The 26,635-nt window shown below is 40.4% G+C and overlaps 1 protein-coding gene across 1 annotated transcript in view; it reads left to right on the top strand.

The window, feature by feature from the left end:
- The window catches only part of ITGA8 (integrin subunit alpha 8), a 175,690-nt gene that overhangs the window by 83,215 nt on the left and 65,840 nt on the right, over positions 1-26,635 (top strand). Inside the window, exons 19-22 of the mRNA XM_075922446.2 lie at positions 314-381; positions 1,877-2,024; positions 8,779-8,871; positions 19,470-19,549. Of these exons, the coding sequence (XP_075778561.2) occupies positions 314-381; positions 1,877-2,024; positions 8,779-8,871; positions 19,470-19,549 (389 nt within the window). The remainder of the gene's footprint in view (positions 1-313; positions 382-1,876; positions 2,025-8,778; positions 8,872-19,469; positions 19,550-26,635) is intronic.

The raw sequence follows: 26,635 nt of genomic DNA, 5'->3' as shown, positions 1-26,635 counted from the left end.
CACCAAAGTTATGCAACAAGGGTTTAATTAATTCAGAATAGACTACCATGCATCTTTTAAAAGTCTTCCAGAATTATTGTTTTGATTCCATTGTAAGCCCCAACTTACAGTGGAGAATAATTTGAAAGATTTATATATTTATACTTTACAAACCATTACATACATAGTCATTGAGACTATTCATGTGAGTAAAGGCTTGCAGAAATAACACTTTAATTAGTGGCATTGCTGGTAATCATCAAAACAAGAAAGTGACTTGATTTTTTTCAGGAAAAAACTCTAATACCGCTGGTACATGTTTTGAACACTACAGGCTTACATTCTGGTGGATTGTGGAGAAGACAACATGTGCATTCCTGATTTGAAACTTTCAGCTGAACCGTAAGTTTAAAAAAAACTGTGCTACATCTAATAGAATACAGGTGGTCATTAAAACAGTTCAGAAGGAAATATAGACCCTTCTAACTGCTTTAACTACTAGATGAAATGTGAGACTCAAATCAGTTGCTGGCTATAGCAATGCCATCTTACTGATGCCAAGTACCAGGTTTCCAGATTTTTGCCTATTCTCTGATTTTCTTGCAAGGACAAAGAAATCTGATGTCTGGCTATTTTTGTCTGTATATCTGTCCTAAACATTAACTGTACTCAACAATGAGACATGCAACCAAACAGCTATTTCCACCCCTCAGTATCAGAAGATAATATGAATTGCTGATGCAAAGGGTTTTTCACTTCACTTTTTATGGCCAGTTTGTTTTTGTGCTTCATACTTGATACTCAATGCCATAATTTAGTTAAGTCAGAAACATGGGGGAAAGGTTATAGGTTAGGGGCAGCAAGGAATTATAGGCAATATAATGGGTCTGGAATTGTGCTGTTAAGGAACTAGAGAAGGCCTTTGGAGGCAAGAGTCAATATGGAGCCACTGTATCTTGGCGAGGGCTGTGCAAATAATGAATTTTTGTGGTTCACTGGCTAAACCAAAAAAAAAAAAATGTTTTCAAACTGTTTGGATTGAGCCTAAAAGCAAATTTTTCAGCTTTCTCAATGAAACAAAATAACAAAAGTCCCTGTTCTCAATAAGGAAGAGTGGGGACTCAATCCCAAGATTTCCCAGGTAGATGTTCTAGCCATGGGGCTGCTGGTTGTAAGAAGGGGCTCCAGCTCCTTCTCTTCTTTTTTGGGAATGGCACCTAAGTCCCTTTGTGAATTTAGCCCAGATTTTGAAACAAAAATTTTTGGCTGAAACTCTTTAGCAACTTTGTGATAAGTTCATGGGTAGTTTTGACTGACCTGAAATTGCATCTAGTCTTGGTGGATCTCAGGAGATGTGCTGGTATTGGGGGCTGAAATCCTCTCTCATTGAATGGGAAAAAGAGATAGAGGGGAGCTAAAATACCACTATATTTTCTACACTCCAAAGGAGCTATGCAACGGTGACCCTCGTAGTGGAGTTTTGTGTCTACATCGGCTAGTCCTGTGTAGGTAGGATGCAATCAGGGTTTTGGAGTTTAATGCAACTTGCTTTCCATATTCTGTTGTAACTCGTTTTGACTGTTCAGTTGCACGTGTAGTTGCCACTCCTTCCTCGCTATTCTAGAATACACTCCCTCTTTCACAATTTGCAATTCTTTTGTGGAGCTTCTCTGTGGGATTATTTTTGTGTTGTAAATTGCATGCCAAGTAGCTGGTTGTGCACAGAACTTATAGGCAGTGTGTTTTTGCTTTTTTTGGTATTTTTAGAAAATTAATACTTTTTTTAGTATAGATGCTAGGAGAGCAAATGGGCCATATAGGTGAATTAATTATGCATATTTATAGTTCAATTCATTGGGTATTTTCAGAGTTCATGATCAGATGTATGTTTTTACAGAGATAAAGATCAACTAATCATTGGAGAAGAAAATTGTGTCATGCTCATAATAAATGCACGGAATGATGGGGAAGGAGCCTATGAAGCTGAGCTTCATATAAAGATCCCACCTGAAGCAGATTACACAGGCATTGAACGAAACCACAAGGTAATCCTATTGGGATATTCTGTGTTTAAAGAAAAAAGATTGGTTGCTTTAACAGAAAAATAGTACAAACCTTTAAAAAGCATATTTACATTCAGATCCATTGCTTTGTCTTAGGCTCTGCCTACACTTAATATGTGTGTAGTGCATACACTACATGTCCCTCCCCCACCACAACATGGGTATAAATAGATGGTGAGGCGAGTTGCATGAAGACATGCCTGAGCCTGAGGGTATGTACCCTTTGCATTCCTATGTACCCAATCAGTACCTTCCATAGCTATGTCGATAAAAACAGTGTACTATCCCATTGCCTCCCAACACAGAGAAAGGTTATGCAAGTAGGGCGGCATTGGGGAAAGCACCTCCTCTGCACATCTTCAGCTGTTGAAACGTTAACTTTTTTTAAAAAAATGTTTTGAATGTGACCTATAGAAGGGCCCCTGGAATTGAAAGGGAGTTAATTTCTTTTCTAGAGACAAAGGTTGTTCATTGAGTTAATAGTAATCTACAATATATTTCTTGATTCTTCTTCTGTCATTCTACTTTACTGATGGTCTGAAAGCTGCAATAGCATAAACACTGTTAAAATAACTGATGAGAAGGGAAGGGAAGGTACTATTGAAGATTATGTATTAGAAATTAAAGAGAATGTCACCCCTTGTGTAGGCACTTAAAAAAGCTTCCCTGACTCCTTGCTTCTGAGTATATTTTTCTTGTGCTCTCTAACTTTGTTGTGTGATATGTGGAAAAGAAGCTGTATTTATCAGAATCTGGTTGGGTTATTTTAATCTGGTCTCAAGGAGCAATAGAGCATTCTTCATGACATAGGGAGATGGGGTTGTTCCAAAGCACACTGAACTTAATCAGACTTTTTCCATAGACTTCAGTAGACTTTGGTGAGATCCTAGAAAAGAGAGAGTCTTCTCACTAGAACCGATGGAGAAACAATTCCCAATTTTTTTAGATGAAAATGCCCTTTTTATCATTATTTTTTCAAACTCTTTCTAAGTTTCATTACAAAAAAATTAACTCCTAACCCTCTAAAATTGTTTTCAATTACATTAAAATGATTTTTTTTAGATCAAAAGTTTTCTTTTATTTATTTTATGACCAACTCTGCTTCTGAATGTTGATGCAGCCTTAATAAGGCTATTTTAATGAAGCTACATTTGCACTGTGATGATCTGTGCCCTTGAGCATACTGATTAATCCTTCATTTACATATCCTAATGTCAGGGGGGTTTCTACGCGTGTCCTTAAAAAAAAAAAAGGCAGAACATTATTCCTACTGTGTATATAATTCTTATGCAATGTTACATTTTGAATAGCAGATTTAAGTTTCTGCAAACTTTTCATATAGTATTGAAAGCTAACCAATTACTTATAACTGATTTTAGAACTGTAAAAAAGAACACTTCAAAACTTTATTTTTGAGTGTAATACAAATAAAACCTAAAAAAAGCAGCTCAAAGTGCCTGTGTGACAGAGACATTGATATTGTACTATTTGACCATGTTATAAAATATGCATGTAGTATTTAATAAGAAATGGACTGTTGTTCTCTATCTTCAGCTGCTTTTCTCTGATACCACAGTCATTCAAAGCTCTTTAAGTCCTCACTAAGATGAATACACAATCTCTCATTTAAAAAAAATCGAATTGAAAAACTGAATGTATTAAAACATGTATTCTGTAAATGCCTAATATTCCTTTACACCCTTTCTTCTATATTCTTATTGCACTCTGCTTCTCTGTAATTACAGAAAAAGGAAGTTTGCCAAAAGAGAAGTGTTTACAACCATTTTTATCATCCTATTCCCCAAATGGCCTTACTTTTAAGTATATTACTTTCATATGTTTAACGGCTGATCCAGTACAAATGCTACAGGGATTTAAAAAAAAGTGCTTATAGTTAATTCCATTCATGAATAGAGTTTAAGTATCTTAACATGACCGATAGGCCTGTTGTTAGCCTTGCACAAGGCTGACTTTCACTATTAGACCATGTTATAAAATATGCATGTGGTATTTAATAAGAAATGGACTGGCTTTATCAAAACAAATTAGAATGTGACACCCAAGAAATACTCAGGTATGGGAACATAAGTCTCTTGGTTCATAAGTTTTTTAGGGCAGGAACTATTGGTGAAATCTTGGGCCCATAGAACTTAATGGGTCTTTGGCTTCAGCAGGGTAATGAATTCACCCTATGTATCCACAAGTGTTTGTACCACACCTAGCACAATGAAGTATTGATTCTGAATGAAACTCTGAGCACTACTGTGATAAGTAATCTGAAGTTCCATAGTAATTTCAGCAATGGGGAGCCCATGTTGGCAAACCAGCCCCACCTGCTAACCCACCACAGAGTTGGAGCACACAAAATCTACTAGGCTGGGTCCCCCTAGCTTCTCATGTGCATGGGGAATTTGGGGAGTGTCTTTCCCCTTCTCATTGGGGGTGCCGCATCAAATTTTTCTGTGAGTCAGAGGTCCCTGACCCAAAAAAGGTTCCCCACCCCTGCTATCAACTTTAGGTTTTCAAGGAAAATGATAAAACAACATTACTTTACAGGATCCACAATGACTAAACTGTTCTGACACCACTGCATATGAGGCACCATTGAATGTGATCTGTCTGTGTTCCTACGCTGGCTCAGGCTCTGATCCTCCATCACCTTGTACTTGTGTAGCCAAATCAGAATGGTGGTACTTTGCACTGCTGTGCATGAGTCACTATCGAAGTGCAACACAGTGGAGAATCAGATGCTCATATCCCAGCTACAAATTGATGTCTTTTTAATCTTTAGGGGTAAAAATGTGAAAAGGTATAATTTGTTTTCATGACTAACTGCATATATTTTTTCTTCCTTAAATTGCCAGATGATTAATGAAATATAATATGATCAACCCTTTTCTTAGTAGCAATAATTTAGACTGTGGTATCATCTGGGAGTTCCAATCATAGACCATGACCCCTTTTTGCTAAACATTGCACAAACAGAATGAAAAAACAGTCCCTACCCCAAAAAGCCTGTCACACTGATCTTGGCTGGCACATGCATAGGCTCTAGCCTCTAGGAAAGGCTCATGAAGGGATCAGTAAAAGCAAATGCATTTTCCTAGCCCCTGTTAGGTGTTTGTCCATGTGACAAAGCAGTTGGGCACGGCTCAGTGTCTCTGCTCTGGCCAGGAACAGCAGAGGTATTGCAGTCAAAATGAAAGGCATTGCTACAACATGTGGAGATGCTTTCTCAAGGTTTCTTCTCACACAAATAGCCAGGGCTACTAGCACTTTGCTTTTGTGGTCAGGAGAATGACACCCTTTAAAAAAAAGGAAAAAGCTTTCTTGGCTCACTTGCAAAATCTAGTTAGTGAAATGGGACCACAGTTGGTAGTAAGGGATGATTTAATTGGAACTAGATTATAAACCTCTTGGCACAGAGATTATCTTTTTATGTTTGAATAGCAATAGTCCATCAGTAAATTGAAATGCATGCACATGCGCATTGTCTGAGAGAATATAACATTATTGTGAAATATGGTTAAATAACTTTTTAAAGGGGGCAGGGGCATTTTTATTCAGTAGTCTGGGTCCATTAACTACCCTGTTACCAATTAGTAGTTCACTGCTGCAACAGTCAAGATAGGCCATGTTTGTTCTGCATTTGTAGGCAGCTGGATTAGTTAAAGCATCCAGTCATTTTCCAGTTAAAATGTGCCCTGGGAGTACAAGTGTTAATTGGTGGGGATAAGCTGCTGTTCAAGACTGCCAAAAAGGCCATGTGCTACTATAAAAATATAAATTGCTACTCACGGCTAGTAAAAGGTTTATGTGGCTGAATCTATAATACTGCTCAGTTACATGTGAAACCAATTGAACTGGCAATGCTGGATGTGTAAATTTCATACCTTTTCCTTGTTATCCTCCTTCTGCCTCTTCTAATTTTTTTGTTCTTTAATTAACCATCTCTAAGAGGTGATCTCTGGCGGGGATTAGGGGGGAAGTATTATTGAACATAGTTTCACATTTTGACCATCCTATCATGGACTGATCCTTATCACTTGCAAACATTAGCTTTGACATGGTCTGTTACATTAATGTTGCATCATCAACCACCTATAGTCTGAGGATCAGATCACTAATTTTGCATGAATCTCTGAAACTTAGTTCCAAAACCCACCTGTTTGCTTAGATTCCTTTGGCAGGAGGCAATTGCAAATGAGTGGCTATATTTTGTGCTGGTAGATGGTACAACTATTACCTAACAAACTTAAACTATATAGTACTCATGATTGGACATTTATGTAACACCTGAAATGAAATTTGCATAAAAGAAGGATTGTGTAGAATATGCATTTATGTACATAGGTTGCCACACACATTTTACTGAAATTGTTAGTTTATCCTCAGTCTGAGTGCCTATTTTTAGCTCCAAGCATACTTGCCCAGTCCTTTAGAAGAACGAAAAAAACTTAACAGATTAACTTACCTCACAGCAAAAAATAACCAACTGATAAGTTATTAAAGACAAATCAAAGAATACCAGCCCATATCACACTCCCTTACCACTACAGTACTGAGCAAACACTTGGGATTTGCAACCAGATGTCTTAGTTACAGAAGTAGCTATACCTTTGATTCCTCTCTGTTCTCTAAGTGCAACTTCTTAAAGGTACCAGAATTGATGTCTTCACCTGTCCTGGGTTGGAATACCATAAGTCTCCCATTCTTAGACTCGATCTCAGACTACAGGTTTTTTATGTACTGTCCATGATTTTTCAGCAAGACTAACTGGGCTCAGAACTTGAAAGTCTTTCCTTTGGGAGCTCTAACCAGTCCTTACTACAGAGACTAGTCAACTTTTTAAAACCAAAGTGTTATTTAATATTAACAGCAGGAATAACAAAGCATGGGAGAAAAATGAATTTAACATTGTAACTGTCTCTCTGCATGTCTTTGCTCTCTAAGGCTTACCATCCCCAAGCAGGCCCTGATACATCACACCCCGTCCATAAGGTCTGCCCCTGAGTCTCTCAGTCAGCCTATTCTTCTGTGAACATCTCATTGACAACTGCCTCTCCTGGGCTCTTGATACTGTAAATGTTTTAAGTTCTTTTTGTCTGTCTGTTCCCAGACTTGTCAATACTAGTGTGTAACTTTTGGGCTGAAGAAAAGGAGGATCTTCATGGCTAATCGGCCAGCTATTGTTTTGTAATTTCCTAATCAGTTTATAAGAAGATGTTTTAACTGAATACTTTGTGTTGTTCTCCTAACAGCCCTCTCTTGTATATAAAGTCATTATTTCCTGAGCCAGTCACATTCAGTATTCCTAAATTCATTCTGATTTGCCACTCACCCTTCACACCAACTGTGAATGATTCATTCAAATCTGGGGGACTTGTGCTTTATTAGATTGTGGATGGTTGAAAATGTATTAACTGGTGACATTCATTAATCTGTATGATTCTGAAGGCCAGGGTGTCCGATACTGTGTTCTTCTGAGAGGGAACTCTAGGCAAAGCCAACGAGGATGAGACAAAACATCTTGATACAAATTTAGCTTTGCTCATTATCTTTCTCTATTTTCTACTGCCAGAAGTTCAAGGGATCCATTCCTCCCTTCCATTCTCCACACAACAATATGGTTCCTAAGGTGACCATCAAAGAGTCAGAGACGCCAGTCCCAGTACAAGTGCAAAGGTGCACAATATAGTGGCCTTTGGTTTAAGAGGGAAGAGGTTGTTGGCAGGACATTCTCTCTGGAGAGCCCTTGCCTCTAGAACCCATTACTTGTCATTACAAGAGGCTGGAATGGTTCTTAACCTTCTGGATGTGCAGTAAAACTCATCTTTTCTTTTTTTCCTTCCTAAGAAGGGAAGTTGGATGTTTGCCCAACTCCAGTATTGTCAGTCTCAAGAGATGGTTTCACAGTTGCTTCATTTAGGACATTCACTGCCCTTGCCATTCTCAGTTAACAGCATGTTCAGTAAATCCACACTGTCTTTCACTAGCCAGGAAGGACGTAGGTTGAACTTGCAGACTGTTGCCTGAAGTTCTCCCAGCTCTTTTTTGCATACCTGTAGGAACTTTAAAATTAAACAAAATTATGAGGGAGAGACCTACACAAACAATTTCAGATGCATCCTGATTTTTAGAAGATCAGTGGCCTCTGTTGTTACTTTTGAGTTTCTTTCTTTTAATAAAGATGCCGAAGAGGAAAACAGAAAATACTTTGTTTTGTTTCTAGTCTATCTTTCTTAAGTTCCAACATTTTATAACTGCTGCTTCCTCTTCACTTAGCACTTTGAATATAGGATTTTATATTTTGTACATAGGTGAGATGAGAGGCATGAACTGCAGGGAAAGGGGGGGGGGAAGCATCCAGACAAACTTTACAATGACTTCTGTAGAGAAATAGAGACATACCTTTGCTAGAGGAAGATGAGACCATACCTTCAAAGTTCTCAGAAATGCCATGGGGAATGCTGAACAGTGCAAGCTAGACAATAGGGTATAGGACTGATAATTGGGAAGAAATGAAATGGTTTCTCTCAAAGTCCTGGCTAGTTTTGCATTTGTTTGTTTTTGTGTCAGACTTTCTTCACTGGCCAATACTCACCAATTAAGAGTCTATGTAGAGCTGCACACAGGGATTTGAAATCAAAAGAAATTAAAAAAAAGGCATCATTTTCTCAACAGGATACACTTTGCTCTGACCTCTGAGCTCCATATTGGTGTTCTTTTGTTACAGGCACTACGTGTATTGAGCTGTGACTACAAGATGGAAAATGAAACTAGAATGGTGGTTTGTGACCTTGGAAATCCCATGGTGGCTGGAACAAATGTAAGTGAAAACCAGATGCATTTGCTGATTTTATCTAATTGAATTGTAAGGGAAGCTAATGGAAATCTATTCAATTAGTAGAATGCAACCCAATAAGCATCAGCTAAAACCAATTCTTTATCTGGACAGGAAATTGTTGGTGTAATAAAATATAGCACAATACTGCTTTAAGACTAATAATCTGATGCTTGAAAAAAATTTGTAACTTTTGGCCCGTTTCTGTTCTCACACCAGTTTAAATTGGAACTAACTTCATTAGTGCCATTGGCATTTCACCATGGTAATGAGATAGGAATCCTTACTCATAGTGTTAGAAGTGTTCATTTCCTCCTTTTAATGGCTTCAGTAAATAATATTTTATTGTTCTACACAGTAAATGAAATCCTTTTGGGCCCAATTTTGATTTAATTGACATCAGTATAATTTTTTTGGTTGAATCCTGATTTACACCAGTGCAAATGAGAGTGACTTACAATTAGTATCCTCTCTCACATTTTCTAAGGTAAAGAAATTCAATTTTAAAAACATATGATGAATCTCTTTATTCATAAATGCTACATCAATAGCACTGGCTACAGTCACATCCAGAGCAGACAAATATGATGCAATGTTCTATTTTAACCATCTGGCTGTTGAATAATGTGTTCACTGTACTCTAATCTGTTATCTATACTACTCTACAAGAAATGCATTCTTTCTGACATCACATAAAATTATAATCTACATTTGTCCCCTAATTTCCCTATCCTGGGTTTCTTTTAAGATGAAACAGAGAATTTGTCAACTTGCAAGTTGTGCTATGTTTTTATGAACACGTCTGTGAGACAAGCGTGAGCTAATCAAGTTAATTGCAGGATAAATCACCATGGCACTTTTTGGAAAGTATTCTGGCTACAGTGACTAAAGATGGGAGAGGTGGTATTTGGATCTGGATTAGATTTTAGTATCTTTGTGGTTTGGGAGAAGAAATGCTGCTCATTCCACAGGGCAAATCCTCTCCTCCTTTCTCTTGACAAAACAGTTCAGGCAAAACTCTAGCAGGAGAACCTGACAGAGTTTTCTCTCCCAAGATGTGTGACTTCCCAAATAACCCTAATTCAAAGGGGTAATGCATGGTCTGGCCCACGAAAGCTCATCACCTATTAAACCATCTTGTTAGTCTTTAAAGTGCTACACAGTCCTGTTTTTTGTTTCATGACCATTTAACTAATTATCAAAAATGTAATTAACTCTAAACTTTTTATAGTTACATTATAAGTCATGCTAGTAAACCTAAGCAAGCCAGCTCCTCTGTGAATGAATTGTAAAATATAATAATAGCTTTTAATTGAAAATTAGCACTGCTCACATTTTAAATGAGTTGGAACTTAGCTGAATACCCTAATATTAGTGCAGAAGCTTTACAAGGTACTTCATAATCTAAGGTACCCAATATGCTGGTTAGTAACAACTAGCCAAAAATTGGTGTTTCTCTCCTTCAGCTCTCTCCAAATGGAAATTTTCTAGGCTGTTGTCTTGTCACAGTTACTCCTGCTTGATCTCAAGCAAATGTTTCTTCGTGTATTATTGTTATACTAGTTCCCACTCTATTGGGTGATTTTCAAATATGCAAGACAGGCCTGCCCCTGCTCTGAGAAATTGACAGTCTAAGCTTTGACAAATAAAGAGGTTAATGGAAGGAGAACTATTACAGGCTCCCCACGTTAAGCAAATGAATCTATCGGTTTTGTGATTGAAAAAAATCTGATTAGAAGGCAGCCTGAGCTTAATTAAAGAGTTTGGGGACAGTGCTTTCTTGGACATAGGCAGCTGAGAATATTCTAGAACTCCATGGTAGAAGGTCTGGGAGAGAAATTTACAAGGACCCTGTTGAGAGATGAGCCTTATTTAAGGGACATGCAGGGAGAAGGAGCCTTCAGGGTGAGAAGCTCTGGCTGACAGGATTTCAACTCAGGCTTGCAGGGCTACCAGGTAATTAACATCCGTGCACTGCCACCCGATGGCAGCTGTAACCTGCCCATTCCTAATAACCCACATCCCCATAGGTTCAATGCCACTGCCATGTCTGCCTTGAGTGATCTGACAGTGGCCTTAGTGATCCCTGATTGACTCCTTGTCCTGTATTTACCCACACAAACTACCAAGTAGTGTTCAGGCAACAACTGGATCTCCAGCTTATAGCTGCAGCAGAAACTGCCTTGCATCCCTTTTCCTGAATTCCCAGTATTGACCTTGACTCTGACATGGATGCTGGCTCCTGACTGATCCTTGGAATCCTAACATGCTCCTCCCCCCAATCCACCCAGAGTGTGGTATCGATCCTTGGCCTGATTCCTGATTCTGCCTCCAGCTCTCACCCTTATTTTTAACTCTGATATATTCTGGCCCTGACTGTTGGCTTCAGTTCTGGAATCCCAAGCTCCTGACACTAATCCTGTCTGCCCTTGCCCAGTATCCTGGCTGGCATTAGTGCTGCAAAGAACTGTGAACCTGAAAGGGAGAGCTCTATAGATCCTGAAACCAATTTAATGGAGTGGAGAAACTGAGCCTGGAAAAGAGATCTAAAAAGTGTTGGGTTTTTTTGTCAACAAGCTGACAACAAAAAGGGGAGAGCTACTGAGGAAATACAGTGTGAAGTTTTCTTATTGAGATGAGTGGAAGGTAAACAGAGGCAGTAGGTGGATCTGAAGACAGGCTTGGTGACCACTTCTGCAAGAACAGAGAACTTACATATACATCAACTGTTAGCAGTCTAGCAGAAAGGGAAGGGAATTAAATGAGAACAGATGTGCTCGGGGAAATTGTACCATGTGTGGGAGGAGGCTGTAGAAGATGCAGAGTGAACATAAAGGGGCACTAGCACTAACAATCTATCAAGTAAAGGGCAAATTATGTCTCTGTAATCTGCATGTTATGTCAATGGGCTGGGCAGCTCCCTGAAATAACATGAGAAGATCTGAGTATGAGGTGGAAGTAGGTATGGAATTGTCCCGTCCAGTGGTGGAGTATCAGCAGAGCCACTCTGTTGCTATTGCTGCCCTCCACCCGTAAGCACCAACTTTTGTAAATGCTGGGAAGCATGCTCAACCCCTGGCTCTGTTCCAGGCCACTTCACCGCTTCCCCAAAGTACCCACCCATCTCTTCCTATCCTTGTTCCACCCCTGCCCCACATCTTCCTGCCAAGTTCCGCCCCTCCCCCCCCACAATCTCCAGAACACTGCAAAACAGCTGATTGCAGAGTGTGGGAGGCACAGAGAGGAAAGGAGGGAGAGGTGCAGATCTCTGAGGCCCATCAGCAAGTGGAGGGTGTTGGGGGGCAGAGAGGGAGCTGGGGGGAGCTGATGGTGAGTTCTCAGCAGGCATCAGTTTTTTCCCATGAGTGTTCCATGTACAGAACATCCATGAAGTTGGCACCTATGCCTCCACCCCACTCTACTGTGCTTTGTAGACAAACCTGTGTTTCCAGAGGCCTCATCCCTGCCCAGTCTCCAAATCCTCACTCCACATTCTGCCAGCACTAGGGTTCAGGGTGACTGGGCTCTGACTCTCTGCATCCTCCCTACTTGTCACCATGCGTTGTCAATGCACCAGCTCCACTACATGTAGGACCTTCTACAAGCCTTTCTTGGTCCCCCATGATCTGATCTCATCTGTCATCTTGTAACTTGTCATTCTCATATCACAGTTGATTGTTTCCTATCCTCCTGCAGGTTGAAGTCTAAAGCTGAAATTAATTAATGTTACCAAATATTCCTAAACAAAATACTTCATTAAGCTAGATGACCCTGGCATTTATGGAAATTTGTAAACAGAAAACTTTATTTAAAACATAGGAACATTATTGTTTGGGAGTAGGTGAGAGAGGAATATTTCTATTTTTTAGTGTTTGTTTATAGCGATTTTTTACTTTCATGTTTATGTTCAAAAACCAGGGGGTGGGAGGAGAGGGAGGACGACGGTTGGGACTTTCTGTTTGTATATACTGTAATAAGTAATGCACATTATATACATCTATATTATATACATTACTCAAAACCGGGGGTGGGGTGGTTGAGGCTTTCTGTTTGTATATACTGTAATGAGTAATGCACATTAGATACATTTATATTATATACAACTGTAATCTGTTTGAAATGCTCCTTAATGTGCACTGGAAAGGTCTGCACAGGCCAAATGATGTACAGCATATTCATGCAAGTTAGAAATCATACTCTAGTCTGCATTAATGTTCTTTGTAGACAAACCCTTAGACAAAAATAAGCATGTAAGATACTTTTTTGGTGTTTATTGGAAAAACACCACTTTATTTATTGCATCAGAGATGTTTTATTACTACTTATTGGGGGGTTTTAAAACCTAAAATCAGAAACTCTACTTCTGAGAAAAGAACCAAGCATTCAAAAGTCTAAGTATATGAAGATTGTAGTTTTAAAAAAATCCAAACATTGACAAGTCTGGAAAAATTATGTACATTTTGAATAAGAACTTTTAACTCCCAAATTAGTTCTCATTTCATAAAGGCCTAATGAAGGCAAAAGGACTGGGGCTCCTGTACCAGACAGTTGCTAAGCTTTGTGGCAAATGAAGTTAGCCCATTTCCAACAGCGAAATACCAGTCATTTCTTCAAATCTCTTAACTCATAAACAGCTGCTTTGATCCACCTCCAACTTTGTAAAACAGTTATGCTCTGGCAAGAGATCAGTTGTTTTACAAATATTTAGCCAGAAAAAGATTTGTTTTCTGGAAGTTGTGTAGTTGAGATCATAAACATTCTTAAATCTTTAGCTAGAGAGATACAATAGTGACTCTTCAATACCTAGAACCTCTGCAGTTCTGCAGCAGTTTAAGACCAACTTGTTTGGGAAGACTAGTAGGCTTGAGTGGCAGGGTTTAGTGAAGTACTTGCGGAATACTATGCTGCAGTAAAACTTAGAATGGTCTGTAGTTTCACATCTTCAGAAAGCATTATTGGGAGTGGGATTACAGGTCTCTGGCTTTTGGCAAATCCATGACTGAAATTTTTACTATTCGTGAAATTGACTTAGCCTTTTCATGGCTTTTTAAAAAAACAGGAAGTGTGGCCCAAATGTTGACTATAACTTCATGCTGCCATTCCAAAGTAAATATACCTGCACTAAAGCATGGGACAAGAGTAAGAAGTTGATTCTAAATATTTTTAACTGGATTGCTTGTCTAGTACATGGAAGGTATCGGAGCAATTGTCTTAAAGACTGAAGTCCTTCCAAAGTCATTACTATTTCTGATGCCAGTTCAGTGGCTCAGACTGCATACTGCATACTAATGCTAGGTGCCTGCCAATAATGTTGGAGTTTTTAATAAGGTAATCTTAGCAAGAGAGGTCCATGACTGAATGGAGACTGGAAATGAAAAGGGAGAAGGCATGCTTAACATGGAGAAGGGCTTTATCATCCTATCAGACTGCCCAGCCACAAGGAATCTATGAAAATCTAAGAAGAATCTAAGAATCCATTCACTAGAGAGGAAGTGGGCAAGGCCATAACATTCACCAAACTTGGAAAGCCTGCAGGGCCAGACAGTGTCTTCCTGACTTTCTGAAAAACAGGTCAGCATGGCCACAGCAGCCTGATGCAGTTCTTTCCCTGAATGGATGCCACTGGCCAAACAACCAAAGTATGGAAACAGGTAAATGCCTCTGCTATCCTGAGACCTTGGAATGCAGTCACACTCTGGAAAATCCCCAGCTGATATCATTACTATATAGAATGTACAAGCTCTTGGAAAGATTGTTACTCCAGTCAGCTATACCTGTTTTTGAGTATACATTCCTAAAGAAGATTTAGGCCAGGACAAAGCATCTGTGATCAGGTAATAAGACATAAAATATCATATTGCATCTATATAAATCCATGGCATGCTCATATCTTGATTACTGCATTCAGATCTGGTTGCTCCATCTCAAAAGAGAGATATAAGGAATTGGAAAAGGAAGGGCAACAGAAATGATTAGAGATATGAATAATTTCCTTATGGGAGAGATTAATAAGATTGGGACTTTTGACTAAAGTCCCAATGACTAAACAGGTATATGAGAAAGTAAATAAGGAAGTGTCATTTACTCCTAACACAAGAGCTAGAGGTCATCAAATGAAAATAATAGAAAGCAGGTTAAAACAAATGAAAGTATTTCTTCGCACAACACACAGTCAACTTGTGTAACTCTTGCTAGAGGATGTTGTAAAGAATAAGGCCAAAACCAACTTAAAAAAAAACAAAAACCCTGGATAAGTTCATGGAGGATAGATCCATCAATGGCTTAGCCAAGATGGGCAGAGATGTAAAACCATACTCTGAAGGATCCCTAGGCTCTGCTTGCCAGAATGGATCACTTGCTGATTTCTGAGAATGGATCACTTGCTGATTTCTGTTGTGTTTATTCCCTCTGAAATGCCTGGCACTGACCATAGTCAGAATACAGGTTATAGGGCTACATGGACCCAGTATGGCTGTTCTTATGTTCCACCTAAGCAGCCACTATGAAAATAAGTGCTTGACTGTCACCTTCTTTAGCACCAAATGCAATTACGAGTATTTCCAAAAATATCTCCAGGTAGTTCCTGATTGAAGCCTCTCATAACATCAATATCTGATGAAGACAGCTGGCAGGATAAATGCTAGTCCACAAATTATTTGGCGCTAGTTGGGGGAACAGATTCTCACATCTTGTAGACTGCCCCATTGGCCTGGCTTGTCTCAGCAGCTGAATGTTGTATACAGTGTATATTTGCTGCAGGTAGCACAAATATGAAACTTGTCAATAGATAGCATAGACAGGTAACATCAATTTCTTGCACAAGAAAGCCCAATGGCTAAAATGGCCATCGGAGCTTTCTTGCGCAAGAGAGCATCTACACTGGCATGGATGCTTTTGTGCAAAAGCAAATTTTTTGCACAAAGATACATGCCATTGTAGACGCTCTCTTACTCAAAAACTCTAACACAAAAACTCTTGCGTTTAGAGTATTTGCGCTAAATCTTGCCAGTCTAGACGTAGCCTAGAACTGTCACCAAAAGACTAGTAGTAGAGTATGTGAAAAATAGGCAGGATCAAGAATCAGGACCTGCTCACGGATCCTACAGACCAACCACCTGGCTTCACCATGGCCAATATGGATCACATTGAACTATATCAAAAGCATACACCTTCATTGCCTACTACACAAATGAAAAATGAAGGATGATCCAGTGTATATGAATGTAGAGAAGACATCCAAACTAAGGAATATTTGTAGGGAGCAACTGACTTCTAAAATACTTCTCTGGAAAGGTAGCTTTGATTGATTTCATTTACCAGAAGCCATATCATTCATGACAAACTTGGACATCAACCTTTAATGTTCCTTCTGAAGCTATCACACAGAAGATGATGATGTGGGAGCACAGGGAAATTTGTCTGTTTTGTTTGTATAGAGAGACGTGGTTGCCACAGTTGCTAATGTTGTACCTTTTGTACGCACTAAAATACACTTTTCAAAAATAAGCTTAATGTAGGTTGTATGTAGGCAGCAAATGTGGAGCTGTCATCTGTCTTCTAGCATAACTCTGGGTGCCATAATAATATTATGGGGAATCTGACCTGGTTCGTGGTGATATAATCCTGACAAAACTAATACACTTCACCTACAAACTTAAAATTAAAATCATGTTAATATTGTATTAATAAACCTGCTGCTAAAGATCCAACATACTGGCCACACCAATGGCCCCTAGAGAGTCACCATCGGCATACAAGAGCATCTTTGCTCCATAATTATTAGAGCCAACTACTATCAGCTACAGAAAAGACATAGAGCTACACAGAGGCAACATCTGCAGCTCATTAGTATTTTACAGTAGGAATGCTGTTTCAGTATTAAATAAGGGATTAAGCCCAGCCTGAGGGAGCTCTAATAGATCATCAAAACTGCAGTGTATGTCTATTCCATTAGATCAGAGGGAAACTGTACCTTGGTTTCACTGAAGTGATCTTATTATAATATTGAAATAAAAATTCACCATACGCTGGTCATTAGACACAGTGGAACAACTCTTGAATTCCTTACTTTGTTTTCACTCAGTGAAACATAGACATGGGAACTAGGGATGTGAAGGAATGCTGCAGCACCCTCAATTTTTGTATGAGGTCTCTGCCGCTAGCCCCATGCTCAGGGTCCCCAGCTGCAGGAACCATACCAGGGGCTCTGCTCCTGGCCTCATGCACAGGAACCGTGCCCAGAGCTCTGCTCCTGGCTCGGTGTCTGGGGTCCATGCAAGGGTTCTGCTCCTGTTGGATCCATGCTTGGGGCTGTCTTTGTCCTGGCTACAAGACCAGCACCTGGGACTTTACTTCTTCCCCCAGCTCTGGTTCCAGCCCTAATCCCCTTACTCCTGTCTCCTGCCTTTAAAAAACACATCCTGGTTCTTCCCCCAGCTCTGGGGAGATGGGGCATGGACAGGTATTAAAGGGGTGTGCAAGGTAAAAAGTTTGAGGACCACTGGTTTGCAGCACAGTCACTGTAAAAAGTGTTCCAGTACCACTACAGTGGAAGATTTTGATTCAAAAAATTAAATGTGTGTGTTGCAGAGACATTTTTGATACCACCACCACCATTATCATCATTAGAAGGTAGCCATAATGACAAGTCTCTTACAGGCCTTCAAGCATCTATTCAACATTAGTTTCCTTCAGTAGCAGTTTCTGTTCATCTTAGACAAAGACCTGAACTTGCAGCATTCTTTTATGCTATCTATATTGCCTTCCACATAGCACAACACGAATAACTGAAGGAAAAGAATGAAATACATTCACTCTAAAAATAGTCCTCTAGGTGAATTTAAACTCACTAATCCCCCATTATGTGCTGCAACTGAAGAAAGAGAGGAAAAATTAAAGGAAGATTTAAAGAATCAACACTTAATCCAAGATGTTTGGTCAAACTTGAGAAATGACCACATGGTGACATGCATTCCTCTTGAATGTTGTGAATTCTAGATCTGAAAAGAAAACTCTGGATTATTGTGTTTATGATGGTGAAGATGCCACACAAGCAGGCAAAAAAAAAAGTATGACAAGAAGGTCTCTTTCACTTGTTCAAACAGAAACATGAGAACTGAAAGTGTAATAATGCAAACTTTGCCTGAAAACAGAGGATTGATGGTCCAGTTTCCCAACACATACCTGATGGAATTCTCAAGAAGAATTTGTCTCTACGGGTATGTCTACACTACCCCGCTAGTTCGAACTAGCGGGGTAATGTATGCATACCGCACTTGCTAATGAAGCCCGGGATTTGAATTTCCCGGGCTTCATTAGCATAAGCGGGGAGCCGCCATTTTTAAATCCCCGCTGCTTCGAACCCCGTGTAGCGCGGCTACACGGGGCTCGAACTAGGTAGTTCGGACTAGGGTGCCTATTCCGAACTACCGGTACACCTCGTTTCACGAGGAGTAACGGTAGTTCGGAATAGGACCCTAGTCCGAACTACCTAGTTCGAGCCCCGTGTAGCCGCGCTACACGGGGTTCGAAGCAGCGGGGATTTAAAAATGGCGGCTCCCCGCTTATGCTAATGAAGCCCGGGAAATTCAAATCCCGGGCTTCATTAGCAAGTGCGGTATGCATACATTACCCCGCTAGTTCGAACTAGCGGGGTAGTGTAGACATACCCTTGATGTGCACATATAGTCATACCACTAACATTTTCAGGGAGCACAAGGAGGGTTCTGATCAAAACATATAGGCTGTGTCTAGACTGCACCCCTTTTGCGGAAAAGGGATGCAGATTAGACACAGCGCAATTGCAAATGAAGCGGGGATTTAAATCTTCCCTGCTTCATTTGCATGAACATGGCTGCCGCTTTTTTCCGGCTCGGGGCTTTGCCGGCAAAAAGCGCCAGTCTAGATGGGGATCTTTCGGAAAATAAAGCCTTTTCTGAAAGACCCCTTATTCCTGATTTTAAGAGGAATAAGGGATCTTTCGGAAAAGGCTTTATTTTCCGAAAGATCCCCGTTCAGACTGGCGCTTTTTGCCGGCAAAGCCCCGAGCCGAAAAAAGTAGCAGCCATGTTCATGCAAATGATGCGGGGAAGATTTAAATCCCGCTTCATTTGCAATTGCACTGTATCTAATCTGCATCCCTTTTCCGCAAAAGGGGTGCAGTCTAGACACAGCCATAGTGTGTCTGATACAAGACGATGAATGTAAGTTAAGGAGTATTCAGAAGGCATTTGCAGGCTGAATACCGCTTGCAGTTTCAGTTCCAAATGAAAAACATTTTAAGTAATCCACTTCTGTATTTTTAATTGACAAGGTTTTAGATGTTCCCTTAATAGTTATTAATGCATAATTACACATGGTTTGTACAAATCTACAAATTATAACTTTAAAGAATGTTGTTTTCCCATGATGAGTCATGTCTTTAAAACTGTCACTTTTGATAATGGAGTTCTCATTTGTTTTGGGGTGGGGAGTGGACCCTATAATGAGTGTGTTAATCAGGTCTGCTGTTTTTGTAGTGAACATTTAAAACATTTAAACTGTCATTTTGAACTGTTACTCACAAAATGCTTGTTTTTTCTTAGTTCTCTACTGGCATCCGATTTTCCGTTCAGCATTTTGAAAATGCCGATTTCAGCATCAAGTTTGAACTGCAAATAAAAAGGTTAGCTATTTTACCAAGTACATAATGATTTAAATTCATATATACCCATATTTCAAAACTCTACAATGAATTATTATTTGTCAAAATTCATTTCTTCTGATTATGGTCAGTGGTTTCATAGGTACCAGCATTATGGAAAATGTCAAAAACTTGATATTCCTCCAAAGAATTGCTCAAGACTACTCTTCTTGAAATACATAATTAGGCATGGCAGAATTCAATTAGCTATATTATCCAATCAAACTGTGTGTGCATGTGACAGTTTTGATTGGATAATATTAAAGCTTGTTTGTAAGCATTCTTCTTATTTGTTTTTATTTTTAAATTTTCATAGTTGTGGGAAATTAAGGGGTGGTCAGACAGTAGTAGCGGTCAAACAATAATTACTTAAAGACAATAGATTCTGAAATTTAAAAAAAGTTAGAGCTTTATAACCATTAAAACACAATTTCATATGTTGGCATGGTATTTTGACAAAGTAAATGCTTTAAATCAAACGCTAATAAGTTGTAAAGCAGCATTTTTGTCAAACCAAATTTTGATTGCTATTGACTGAAATATTTTTATTGATTTATGTTTGTGTTGTGTGATAAAATCTGATCCTTCCAAGCCTTAGAAACACATTCTCACACAAGAAAAAATAAAAAAGCTGGCTTCTCCGATATGCCCCTTTAAGAAAATAGAAAGTCCACAGTTGGAGCTTGACTGATTTTTCCAATGAAATGTTTTAATTAAAAAGGCCTTTTTACACAAAAATACTTATTAAAAAACTTTATTTTTCTAAATGTTTAATTTTTCATGATATTTGTTACTGATATTTTTATATTTTCTGGAATTTAAATTATAAAAATATTGTATACCGATTGGTTTAAAATAAAAATCTTAGAGCTACTCAGAAATGTTGACAGTTTTCGATCAAAATATAGTTAATCAAAAGCAAAACATTTTGCAAAAATCTTGATTAAAGTTGAGGGGAAATGTTGAAATGATTCATTTCAGCTTTTTCACTTCATTTAGATAATATCAAAACATTCTGGGAAAGTAAACATCTAGCTCAGACTACCATTTTGATTTACCATATTTTAGTGAATATACCTCGCATCCGAATATACCCTGCACCCAAATATACCCCGTGGTTTTTCTGAATTGAGTAAAAAAAAAATCTGGTATGCCCTACACACGAGTATAACCTGCAGGGTATACAAGACTTTTTTTTCAAACTATGCCGGGTATATTAGCTAATTTATGGTGCCAGGAAGGAAGCGGGGGAGGGGTTAGCCAGCCTCACTGCCCTGGTTCCTGCGCAGCCGCCAGCCTCCGGACGGGGGAGTGCTCATCCCCCTGGTTCCTGCAGCTGTGCAGGAACCAGGGGGATGAGCGCTCCTCTGTCTGGAGGCTGGTGGCTGCGCAGGAACTCACTGAGGGTACGTCTACACTACAGCGCTAGTTCGAACTAACTTAGTTCGAATTAGTTAATTCGAACTAAGCTAGTTCGAACTAACGCATCTAGAACTAAAAACTAGTTCGAACTAGCGTTTTGCTAGTTCGAACTAGTAAGTCCACATTGAGTGGACTCTGAACAGGGCTTAAGGATGGCCGGAAGCAGTGCCGGCAGGGCATAAAAGGAGGACTTAGAGCATGGAGATGCTGTCTCAGGCTAGCCGAGGGCTGCGCTTAAAGGGTCCCGACCCCCACCCCGGACACACAGTTCTAAGGGGTGCCCCGCTTGCAAAGAAGTTCTGGCTTGGAGTGCCCTGAGTGCCCACACTGGGCACATCACACCACTCGGCCATCAGCCCGGCTGCACTTGCCGCAGGCTGCCATCTGGGGAGAGGGGGCAATTGGGGGGCTGCAGGAGAGCTTCCACCCCCAGAAGCCTGCAGAGCCAGCCCAGTCCTCCCCATCGGGGGCTCGTACCCCATTCCTCCCTCACCTCCTTCCACTTACCCTTCCCTAGCCCCCCTTCTTATTAATGTACAAAATAAAGATAACGTTTCTTCCAACATTGACTCTGTCTTTATTGAACAAAACTGGGGGAGACTGGGAAAAGGAGGTGGGAGAGGGGAAGAGAAAGGCTGGGAGAGGGGAGGGCAACTAACATGATCAGGGGTTGGGAACAGGTCCCAGATGAAGAAAGGCTACAGAGACTGGGACTGTTCAGCTTAGAAAAGAGGAGACGGAGGGGGGACAGGATAGAGGTCTCTAAAAGCAGGGGTTGGGTGGAGAGGGTGCATTCAGAAAAGTTCTTCCTGAGTTCCCATAAAGAAGGACTAGAGGACACCAAAGGAAAGGACTGGGTAGCAGGCTTGAAACTAGTAAGAGAAAGTTGTTGTTCTTGACAAAGCAAATAGTTAACCTGTGGAACTCCTTGCTGCAGGAGGCTGTGAAGGCTACAACTAGAACAGAGTTTAAAGGGAAGTGAGATCAAGTGATGGAGGTTGGGTCCATGGAGTCCTATTAGCCAGAGGGTAGGAGTGGTGTCCCTGCCCAAAGTTTGTGGAAGGCTGGAGAGGGATGGCACGAGACAAATGGCTTGGTCACTGTCTTCGGTCCATCCCCTCCAGGGTCCCTAGGGTTGGCCGCTGTTGGCAGACAGGCTACTGGGCTAGATGGACCTTTGGTCTGACCCAGGACGGCCATTGTAAGCTCAGGGCTCAGTGTCGGGGGTCTCAGTGGACCCCCTTGATTTTCATGCACACCTGGTCCTGGGTGGCCAGGCTGGCAGCTCTCCTGCCCTAGACGGCCACTTTCCTGTGCCTAGTGCGGAGATCGTGGACGAGGTCCACGATGTCCGCACTAGCCCAGGAAGGTGCCCGCCTCTTGCAGTCCAGGGCAAGCTCCCGGGAGCCGCCAGCCTGGTCCCGGGAAGAGGGGGTGGGCTGGGGGGCATCGGGTGGGTGGCTCTGTGCCGTGCCAGGTGCAGGGTCTGCTAGCTGGGTGCTGGCAGGCTTGCACCTGGCACGGGCACCGTAGCCAGCCCGTGCCCCTTTAAGGGGTCCGGGGCCGGGAGGGGGGCATAGAGTTTCCCTGGTGTTGGCCAGAGTGGCCACCAGGGAAACCTGGGGAGGGCTAGCCTCCCACTAGTTCGAACTAAAGGGCTACACAGCCCTTAGTTCGAACTAGCTAGTTCGAACTAGGCGTTAGTCCTCGTAAAATGAGGTTTTCCTAGTTCGAACTAAGCGCTCCGCTAGTTCGATTCAAATTCGAACTAGCGGAGCGCTAGTGTAGCACCTATTAAAGTTAGTTCGAACTAACGTCCGTTAGTTCGAACTAACTTTGTAGTGTAGACATACCCCAAGTGAGTAAAAAAAAATTGTATACCCTGCACCTGAGTATACCCCATGGGTGGTGGGGTGGTGCTGGGTTTGTAAAAACGCATATAACCCGCAGGTTATATGCACTAAAATATGGTACTTAGGTTAGACTTACATTCATTTTTCAATATATGTGAGTTTTTTAATACTTGAATGTAATATAAAATTGTAAACAAAACGAGGTCACAAAATAAACAAAAATAAAAATTTTGAGACTTCAGATTTTTGTTACAGTTTGGAATGAGAATTTCCCATGCAACAGAAATTCCAGTCTCTGACCAGTTCTCTCAATAACCATTTTGATAAGAGCTTTGAGAAAAGTTACAATTTTAAGAGTCTAGCTTGAATCATATGGAATTGGGGATTTTTAAAATATTTTTCTACTAGCAATAGCTACAGTGATATGGCTGAAGTGCTAATAACAGATGTTCCTCTGCTGGGCAGTGTTTCAGGTGATGACATTCCATCCCATCCCTCCCAAACCCTTAGTATGGAAATTGATCTGATATGGAAAAGTGGCAGAAGAACACACAATGCAAGTTATCCAAAGGCTGGCAGATCTCCTACTGCAGTGGTTCTCAAACTTTTTCAGTGACCCCCTCTCTCACCTCATCACCTAGAACACCAGATCTCCTGCCAGCATTTGTCATAATCCCCCTCACTCATTCAGTGCCTCATACTATTGGTTAGTTGCACCATTTGGCTGTAAGTGCCTAGCAGAAGGGAGTTACCAGTAGTTTCAATGTAAGTGTCAGGTGAGAGGTGATGGCTATATTTACATATAAGATGCCTACACATGACTCACATAACCCTAACATCATTAATAACACTGTAAATAAATTCCCAAGTGAAAAACATGGGTTCACATATGGAGTTGGGAGGTTCTGACCTATGGCTTCGTGTGGCTTGATTAGATAGAGGTTCTGATGCTTAAAACCTGAGAACATCTGCTCCAAACAAATCTGAATTCTTAGGAAATCCAGAGAACATTTATTCCCATTAATGGGTGTAATGCATTCAGCTATAGGAGTACAAACTGTGTAGAAATATTCATAGAATCATAGAATAATAGGACTGGAAGGGACCTCGAGAGGTCATCGAGTCCAGCCCCCCACCCTCAAGGCAGGACCAAGCTCCGTCTACACCATCCCTGACAGATGTCTATCTAACCTGTTCTTAAATATCTCCAGAGAGGGAGATTCCACCACCTCCCTTGGCAATTTATTCCAATATTTGACCACCCTGACAGTTAGGAATTTTTTCCTAATGTCCAATCTAAACCTCCCTTGCTGCACTTTAAGCCCATTACTCCTTGTCCTGTCCTCAGAAACCAAGAGGAACAAATTTTCTCCTTCCTCCTTGTGACACCCTTTTAGATATTTGAAAACCGCTATCATGTCCCCCCTTAATCTTCCTTTTTCCAAACTAAACAAGCCCAGTTCATGAAGCCTGGCTTCATAGGTAATGTTCTCTAAACCTTTAATCATTCTTGTGGCTCTTCTCTGTACGCTTTCCAATTTCTCCACATCTTTCTTGAAATGTGGCGCCCAGAACTGGACACAGTACTCCAGCTGAGGCCTAACTAGTGCAGAGTAGAGTGGCAGAATGACTTCACGAGTTTTGCTTACAACACACCTGTTGATACAACCTAGAATCATATTTGCTTTTTTTGCAACAGCATCACACTGTTGACTCATATTCAACTTGTGGTCCACTATGACCCCTAGATCCCTTTCCGCACTGCTCCTTCTGAGACAGTCGCTTCCCATCTTGTATGTATGGAACTGATTGTTCCTTCCTAAGTGGAGCACTTTGCATTTCTCTTTATTAAACCTCATCCTGTTTACCTCTGACCATTTCTCTAACTTGCTAAGGTCATTTAGAATTATGTCCCTATCCCCCAAAGAAGTTGCAACCCCATCCAGTTTGGTATCATCTGCAAACTTAATAAGCGTACTGTCTATCCCAATATCTACATCATTGATGAAGATATTGAACAGAACGGGTCCCAAAACAGACCCTTGAGGAACTCCACTTCTTATCCCTTTCCAGCAGGATTTAGTACTGTTAACAACAACTCTCTGACTATGGTTATCCAGCCAGTTATGCACTCACCTTATCGTGGCCCTATCTAAGTTATATTTGCCTAGTTTATCAATAAGAATATCATGCGAGACCGTATCAAATGCCTTACTAAAGTCTAGGTATATGACATCCATCGCTTCTCCCTTATCCACAAGGCTCGTTATCCTATCAAAGAAAGCTATCAGATTAGTTTGGCATGACTTGTTCTTCACAAACCCATGCTGGCTATTCCCTATCACTTTATTACCTTCCAAGTGTGTGCATATGATTTCCTTAATTACATGCTCCATTATCTTCCCTGGGACAGACGTTTAACTGACCGGTCTGTAGTTTTCTGGGTTGTTCTTATTTCCCTTTTTATAGATGGGCACAATATTTGCCCTTTTCCAGTCTTCTGGAATCTCCCCTGTCTGCCATGATTTTTCAAAGATCATAGCTAAAGGCTCAGATACCTCCTCTATCAGCTCCTTGAGTATCCTGGGATGCATTTCATCAGGACCTGGTGACTTGCTGACATCTAACTTTCCTAAGTGATTTTTAACTTGTTCTTTGTGTATCCTATCTTCTAAACTTACCCTCTCTCTGCTTGTATTCACTATGTTAGGCACACCTGCAGACTTCTCGGTGAAGACCGAAACAAAGAAGTCATTGAGCATCTCCGCCATTTCCAAGTTTCCTGTTACTGCTTCTCCCTCCTCACTGAGCAGTGGGCCTACCCTGTCCTTGGTCTTCCTCTTGCTTCTAATGTATTTATAAAAGGTCGTCTTGTTTCCCTTTATGCCTGTAGCTAGTTTAGGTAAGAACGTTCTGCTTCCAAACATTTAGATTAAAATGCTGCACAGCTTCCCCTAGCATCCACCCACACTACATTTGAATTATTTTATTCTCTTACTGAAGCATAAATACACCTTGCCATACTCAGATGACTTTGTGTTCCTTCTATAAGAGCAGTCAAGCTTATGTGTGTCCTAAATTTTAAGTATTATTTCTACTTTCTTAGTGAAAGGATAAAACAATAATAAACAAGGAAACAGGAAACCTAACAGGAAAGGAGGAATAAGCATAAAACGTATTTGGCTTGGACATGTCGTTCAGCATAAGTAGTTTTTCTAGAGGAAACCACTGATTAATTTGTTCTAGAATAATATGCAAAAATTAAAATATTCCACATACCAAAAGTGTAATTGGAGAAAAGGAAGCTTTTCTTATGGCGAGATGCTAGGGAAGTAGTAGTAGTAGCAGCAGCAGTATTTTAGTCCCTTTTTTGACATTAATTTTGTTAGGCACAAATAGTTTCCTTAGATATCTGTACACAAAGCTGTGCCGTGTATATCAGTACATAGACTTCTTTATTTAAAACACTAGCATAATGAGGAGAAATACCATACACATCAAAGGAAACGTAAGTGCCCCCAATATTTAGCTATAATCTGATTCTGTTTAGTCTGTGCATATGAGCTCTACTGTCCTTGTAGGAATTGGTGTGCACTGTATCCTAATAAATTAATGTTATGATTGCCTGTGTATTGACAAAAAAATTAATATTTTAACTTTAGCAGTAGTCCCCATGCTGCTTTCCAGGGCTACAAAGACATGACAGTGCAGGGCCAAAACAAAAAATAAAATGACATTTTGAAAAAGGAATGCAACAGTTTACAAACTAATTAAAGTTGCCTCTAATTTAGCA

This window comes from Pelodiscus sinensis, chromosome 2, assembly GCF_052426305.1.
Source record: "Pelodiscus sinensis isolate ZL-2025 chromosome 2, ASM5242630v1, whole genome shotgun sequence".
Classification (NCBI taxonomy): Eukaryota; Metazoa; Chordata; order Testudines; family Trionychidae; genus Pelodiscus; species Pelodiscus sinensis.
This window is presented reverse-complemented; position numbering and strand designations above follow the sequence as displayed.